This window comes from Chaetura pelagica, unplaced genomic scaffold, assembly GCF_000747805.2.
Source record: "Chaetura pelagica isolate M959 unplaced genomic scaffold, ChaPel_1.0 scaffold275, whole genome shotgun sequence".
Classification (NCBI taxonomy): Eukaryota; Metazoa; Chordata; class Aves; order Apodiformes; family Apodidae; genus Chaetura; species Chaetura pelagica.
In genome coordinates this window covers 2456847-2464396 of record NW_009953486.1, presented here as the reverse complement: position 1 = coordinate 2464396, position 7550 = coordinate 2456847, and the positions used below count along the sequence as shown (strand labels likewise).

The window sequence follows — 7550 nt, the reverse complement described above, 5'->3', positions numbered from 1 at the left end:
TGCAGCTACCGGCGCGGGGCCCGCCGCTCCCGCCGCTCCCGCCGCCGCCTTTCTCCACCAGCTGCGCCAGGTGCTCAAAGAACAGGCGGCTGAGGCAGAAAAGAGTGATTTCGGAGAGGAAGCTGGTAAGTTGTAGGGTCAGCCAGCTGTGGGTGACCCTGCTGGGCGGGCCCTTCCCGGGCACGCCTCAGGAAACGGAGCTTTCCTGCTCCTGCCGTGCCCGCCTCACGGTGCTGGGACGCGGGCCCGTGCTGTGAGGGGATGCTGTGCTAAAACCTGATCAGCTTTCTGTGCAGTGAGGACATAACCCTGCCGTGTCACTTTCGCCATGTTCAGGGGGCAGGTGCCTCTCAGCCGCAGCACCTCAGGGCTCGGAGCCTGCACAGCTTTAACAGTCCGCTTTGTTTCTCACTGTTGTCGAAACTCGCAGGGCCCTGGAACTTTTTATTCATATTCTCTTTCTAATTACACTTCCTAACGATCAGTCACTTCCCACTTAAAGCAATAGTTTCCCGTCTCGCCGTGCGGTGGTGCCAAATGCTTTTCTAAAAGAGACTTTTAAAGCAATCACCGGTCATAACTTTAATTGTCAAGAGTTAGGGGTATTTATTTATTTATTCAGTCGCTTATCTCGGTATCCTAAGACCTTTTATCGCATAGCGTTTGGGCTGTTTAATTACAGTGACTCGTATTGCTCATTCTCATTAGGGAGTCCTTCAGTAACTGGAGGTTTTGAATGTTAACACAATCAAGGTCAAGAGGTTTCTCTTTTCATTCCAATATGTAAATAACTTCACCTGTCTATACCAATGTACTCTCTAATATTTTCCCTTCAGGATTTCAGCCCAGTTCGGAAATAGGTAGACACCATCAAACCTATTTTGCTGACAGAAAAAGCTAAAACAGTGCAGCATAAGTAGTCTGCTGTCAGTCAAATACCAAGTTAATGTCAGAAATAGACCCAAGATCTGGATTTCTCTTTGCTCTTTTTTTTTTTTTTTTTAGCACCTGAACAACTTGTTTTGTCGTATATGAAGATTTTCTCTGCTTATTCTGTTTGCAAAAAAACATTCTATGCTTCATCTTTTGTACTTTTCTTATTGTTAGAAGATTGAAGTTTGTGTTGGTCACATCACGTGGTACAGAAAGCATTAATCAGTATGAGAGTATCCATCCCACTCATGCACTGTGCCTTTTTTCCCCCAAATTTCAGTTGGATTAAAAGAAGTAAAAGATTTATGTATATGATTAAAAAAATCAAAATGTTCATAACCTGGTTATTGAGTGATTTTTGGCTCATAGTGTGGTAGCTCTCTTGAGCACCTGTCAGCACGATATAACTGTATTAAAGGGATACTTTTCCTGGTGTCAGTTCCTTTCACGTGAAGGAAAGTTCACATTAGGAAGTCGCATTGAGGGAAGTTGCTTTAGTTTTTTGCAAGACCATCAGCCTGTGGGAAGCTGGCTCTCATGAGCTGTGCTTAACAGGTACAAACCCCATCTCTCCTACAGACACGCTATTTTGTGGATCACCGGAAAGTGCGCGTGGTCGGAGGACGAGGAGGAGAAGGGGGTCATTCTTTTTATAGTGAACCCAGAAAAATATTTGGAGGTCCTGATGGTGGAAATGGAGGTGATGGGGGTCATGTCATTTTGAAAGGTAAAACTTGCTACATCTGTCTTGTTTCATGTTATTTATTAACACCCCATTCCCCTCAGCAGAAACCAGCCCTGTGACACAGTGTATGGTGGGAGCTGATCAATGTAAATGTCAAAAATGCTAAAATGGTTGTTTCTATCTTGGGTGTCTGTTTTCTAAGCTTTGTCCTGAGCTGTGTAACAGGGACATAATGACACTGACAACCTTAGAAAGCATTTTCAAAATGAAGGTATTTTTGCAAACATTGTAGTGGCTCGTGCCTGACTATATTATGATAAAGCTGAGATCTGGTAAAATTTTGCTTTTTTGCATCTCTGAGGATGGATAAATGTGCTTCTGCCAGCACCCTGCTCCAAAAACTGCTAATCTAACATGAATTTTCCAGGTTATTTAGTAATGATTGATTTTGGAATGACCACATAATAAAGTGCATGGTTAATAAATCTAAGTAAAGGCAGTTAAACTTCATTACAAGTTACATTTGTATTCGTTTTCCCTGGAATGTTATTGTTGAAACAGTAAATAGGATATGCATTCATGCAACATTCAAAAAGGGAAGACCAGTGAGAGGGTTGCTCTTCTGTCCCTGTTCTATTAACATAATGTGTTTAAAATATGTATACTTTACAGCTGACCAGCAAATGAAGTCACTTTCTTCAGTCCTCCCCTTCTATCAGGGTTTCCATGGAGAGAAAGGAGGAAGAAAAAACTGCTATGGAGCTAATGGTGCATGTTTATATGTTAAAGTAAGTAAATTAAGGTTGTGTATTCTGTGTTTATCATACTGCTGATTTTCAAACTGGGTGACCTTATTGTGAGAAAATCTCTTGTGCTTTTTTCTAGGGAGCCTTGTGTCTCTGCTAGTTGACACACAGATCAAACTGCTTTAAATTGTTTATAAAAATTAAACTTTTTGGGAAGGTACATTTGGCCAAAAAGAATAGGATTCTAGTTTGCTTTACTTCTAGGGGTCGTATGCCTGGTGTAACCAGAACACAGAACTTCTTAAATAGGAACAGACTTTTTTCTTTCATATTTTTTTTTTTCCTTCAATGTGCCTGTTTTGGTGCACACCTACAGTATGTTTTTTAGCTCACTACTATGCTGAGGCTTCTTTGCACAAAAAGAGAGAAAGAGGGTGATGGTACCGGGAACATTTTAATGAGGTGTAAACATCTGACAGTGCTGTTTGGGTCCAGAAAGTGAGTTTCATGAATTACACTTCTCTTTTTGGATTTCTCAGCTTGAGAATGTGGAGGAATGATTTTCAACAAATCTGAAATCAGCTGGTAAAGGATCTGCTAAAGACAGCTCTGTTGCAGAGTTAGAGCCTCCATGTAATGCTTGTATCTCTCTTCACTTACAGGTCCCTGTAGGTACATTGGTCAAGGAGGATGGGGAAGTTGTGGCTGACCTCACTCAACATGGTGAAGAGTATGTTGCAGCTTATGGAGGAGCTGGAGGGAAAGGCAATCGCTTTTTTCTTTCTAATGAAAACCGAGCTCCAATGTTATCCACTCCAGGAGAGCCAGGTCAGGAAAGGGTCCTTCATCTGGAACTCAAGACAACAGCTCATGCAGGGTTGGTGAGTGTCACTGTGGTTCTTCAACTTCCTTATCATTGTAGGATGACTTGACTGACCAAAGAAATGCTTTTTGATAACATTTTCTCTTAGCCTTTTGGCTTGCTTGTTCAGAGATGAAACTTGATGCTTTTTTGCTCTTGTTTGGTAGAAGGGTGTCCAAAGTGATTTGCAGATCTGTCACTCTCTTGCTACTTTACGTCATCCTGCTTTCACTAAAATCAGCACTATATATAGAAAAGCAAGGTGCAAGATTGATCAGTGATTAACAGAGTTGCTGATGATGTGCAGCAGCCTTTGTCTGCTGGTTCTGCAGGTAAACAGTATGGAGAGTTCTTATGAATTAATTTCTGTTTTCTTGTTTGTTTTTTTTTAAAAGAAAATTTATAAAGTTCAAATCATCTTCTATTTCATCCCAGTATTTCTCTTTTTACAGACACTAAGTTAAGGGGACCCTTCTGTCTTTCATCTGTTTAATGTTTATGAGAAAGTATGCGTATGAATAAAACAGGGTCTAGGAGAAACAAAAAAGGGACACCAGGATGCTTTTCAGAACCAAGTACATAAAGTTCATGTTGTTATATTGATGCTGGAAGGTTCTTACCACATCTGCAAAAGCTTAACAGGTTTTTTTAATCAGGATTAACATGGGACTGTGGCTTTAATGAGTGTTTTGTATTCCAGGTGGGTTTTCCCAATGCTGGTAAATCATCGCTTTTGAGAGCCATCTCCAGGGCAAAGCCAGCAGTGGCTGCCTACCCATTCACAACCCTGAATCCCCACGTTGGCATTGTCCACTATCAAGACTATGAACAGGTAGCAGGTAAGAAGTGGAGTTCCTTGTTTGGACCTTGATAGCAGTTTGTGTCACCTGGGTTATTCTTTGAAATGCTCCAGAACTAAATTTGGCTGTTGTGTAGAATTCTTTCTAGTTCTAAAGAACTCCATACTGAAAGCCCCTTTCACATTCACTTATATGTGCCCTTAAAAACTAGGGATCTGTATTCTGCTTCCACTGGAATAATCTAAATTTACGAGTTTTAGAAGATAATAGCAGCCAAATTTAACATAAGGTGTGCTTTAATATCTATGCATTGAGGTGTAATTCTGAAAGTACTTGCACTGGCCGGTAAAATACTGGGTTTAGGTTTTTTGGGTATTTGGATATGTTGGATTCACTGTGGTAATTTCTCTCGTTGTAGTTGCTGACATTCCTGGCCTAATTAAAGGTGCTCATAAAAACAGGGGTCTCGGGATGGCCTTCCTAAGGCACATTGAACGCTGCCGCTTTCTCTTGTATGTGGTGGATCTCTCTGTGTCTCAGCCATGGACTCAGCTGCAAGACTTAAAATATGAACTGGAACAATATAAAAAAGGTTTGTCTGAGAGGCCTTGTGTTGTCATCGGGAATAAGATTGACCTTGCTGAGTCCCAGATGAATCTGCCACTTCTTAAAGAACAGACAGATGACCGGGTGATTGCGTTATCTGCGCTGACAGGAGACAACCTAGAGGAGCTGTTCTTGCATTTGAGAGAACTGTATGATGAGTATGTGAAGATGGAACAATCTCGAGGGCAAAGACCAGTCAAGTGGTAGAAACTAGAACTCCTGTCAACTGTATTGAAAGAGAGAAAAAAAATAATCATAATTTGTTCGGACTGTATCTGTGTGGTTTTGGTTTCTTCATGGGTTGTTTTGGTTTTCTTATTGCAAGGGGCATGGCCTGTGGATTTGTCCTGGACTGCTGCTGTTCACCTTTGATGTGTCTCAGGTGTTCTAGAACAGAAAACTAATAATGATGGCTGTTGAATTGGAAACGTGGATCTTGTTTGGCACTAGATAGAATTCTCCTCATTCCAGAATTAACTATCTAGTAGAAATTACTGCAATTCAGGATCAGCAGAAGGTGCTGGCTTGCTTTCTGAATTTGAGTGAAGTGACTTTGCAATTTTCACTAATCAAAAATTCTAAGATAAAAATAAAGTGATACCATGTTTATCTGTTTTTATACCATAACCATTTTCAGTCACCTTTAACTTTTCTCCAGTTTTATTTTGTTTTGGGTTTGTTTATTTTGTGTCAGAGGAGGCACAGCTGCTTAGTATTCTTAGGAAGGAGGAGCATAAAACAACTGCAGTTAATGACTGAAATTTCCTTGTTAGTGTAAGTAATTAACTAGCTTTAGATGCTGGCCACAGCTAAGTAGCTGTCTAAACTAGCCAGGGAACAGTCATTTGAGACTCACTTCAGTTTTTCTGCAGTTTCCTTGAGGCATCTCAAGCAATGTTCTGAGAAGTCATAGGCTTAGATATTCCAAATTAAAAAAAAACAAACAGGTCTTTGTCTTTTTTAAACTGCATCTTTTTGTGGACAGTTTTCTTACACTTTATTCTCTAAGAATTCAGAAATCTTCATTCAGAACCATGAGTCTTTTCCCTTTCCTCATCCTGAAAGACAAGCTACTTCTCTGTACTCTAGTTATATTCTGTGTAAAATGTTACTGTCTTGATTGTGGAAAGCTTAAATTTATCAAAGCATATTATTCAGCTTTTTCATAAGAGACCCTAATAGACCTGTGGAATACACAAATACTTAAGTAGTCAGGAGAAACAATTGTTCTTGAGCCTTTACTTAGGTTTCTTGATTTTTAATTAGATGAACTTTGTCTTCCAAACCAGCAGTCTGGACTTACAGACTTTGCACATACTTTGTCACACCAATGAAGTGCAAAGTAAACTCATTAGCACCATCATAAAACAGAAAAATGTGATATTGGTAAGCTTGGTTTTTGTTGTTTGGTTTTTTTCAGGAAATGCAATAGCTAAGCTTTAAGGACAGTTTGGTGCAGTATAGGACATTCACCTATCATTTGTCTTTGGTTAATCTTTGTTAGCTTACAAATAGGGACTTCATGATGTTTAACATTTTTCTGTTTTCTACTGGAGGAGGAGTAGTGGGAATTCTTCAATGGGTTTACAAAAAATACCCTCTAACTGCTGCTTTCTGTACACCTCAGTGAAAGTGATAATTTTCTCTGCTTCCATCACTTTGCATATTTTGTTTTCATCTCTGAAGGTTCTGAATGGTGCATCCTTAAAACTGATTTCCTGGGTTCCATGAACAGTGGCCTTTTTTCCCTGACTCCCTGTGGCTGGAAAGAGGCAGTCATGTTCCGTCTCTAAATTAAAGTTCAACTTAACACCCTCCTGCTGTGTTAGTGTTGGGATCAGCTCTGTGATAGTGAATTACAACTAACTTTGCCTGTATAAGAAAGAAGGTGCATACTCTTATTCTTCAGAGCAGCAGATTTTTATTCTGAATAAGTGCAGGCATTCAAATGCCTGAATTATTTAAGGAAAATATGGGCAAAACCGGTAATTACCTCTTCTAAATTAACATCTGAGAATTTCTGTGTTCAGGTGTGGAAACTAATCTATGGATTATAAGCTGTGATACTGGCATAAATATGATCAGGAAAAAATGAAATCAGATCTGAAATCCCAAAGTTGCTCTAATGTTGTTTCATACTTGCTTCATCCCTGGGATATACCAGACTGAATTAGGTAGAAGTTAATATTCAGTTCTGCCCTTCTGTTTGGTTTTGTGCATCATTCTTTGGGCTTCTTTGTTGTACGTGTTTTTCAGCCACATTTCGTAAAACCAGGAAGGGATTGTCAGAGCACAAAAGCTGGTGCAGCTTCTTTGCAGGCTGTTTGATACCTACAAGTGCTTTGTGTTCTCTCTAACTGTATTTTAGTGTTTGCAGTCTCAGGAGCTTTCACCCTTGCTTGTTAATGCTTATGCAAAGTTCTCACAGTATTTTGTGTACTGATGTGCAAAAGCACAGCGGGTTGCTAGATAGCTTAGCAGAATGTCCTATTGATCTTATAATTGGTTTCTTTGTTCTTAACATTTCAGCCACCTGTTCTGAGATGACAGTACCAAGTTCCTTACAGGGTTCAAAGAGGCTTTACTCCTTCATCTGTCGATGAAAAGTGCCAAATAGCTCCAGTTTTAGTGCTGGAACAATGCTTCTAGGAGCTTGAACTCGCTGTAGCCAATACACATCTTTACCAACTGAAGTAACCTCATGCTCGAGGTCCCTGTGATAATCCGAAGGAGTGGCTGTGTACTGCTCAGCACCATGCTGGGGTAACAGCTTGGGTCACATTTCTCCATAGTGCTCCTTCAGTTTTGGCATGAAGATCTCTTGCATCCCACTTTAGTTTTGAGGCATGGAACTGAGGAGTAACCTCTAGTTCTGCTGAAAATAAGGGATTTACAAAGGAAGTTTGTTTTACCTTTAT

General features: G+C 40.1%; 1 protein-coding gene across 1 annotated transcript in view; it reads left to right on the top strand.

Moving 5' to 3' along the window:
- Positions 1–4839, top strand: part of MTG2 (mitochondrial ribosome-associated GTPase 2) — a 6621-nt gene extending 1782 nt beyond the window's left edge. The window contains exons 2-7 of the mRNA XM_009998738.1: positions 6–125; positions 1513–1660; positions 2291–2406; positions 3027–3245; positions 3927–4065; positions 4445–4839. Of these exons, the coding sequence (XP_009997040.1) occupies positions 6–125; positions 1513–1660; positions 2291–2406; positions 3027–3245; positions 3927–4065; positions 4445–4839 (1137 nt within the window). The remainder of the gene's footprint in view (positions 1–5; positions 126–1512; positions 1661–2290; positions 2407–3026; positions 3246–3926; positions 4066–4444) is intronic.
- Positions 4840–7550: the final 2711 nt, after the last annotated feature.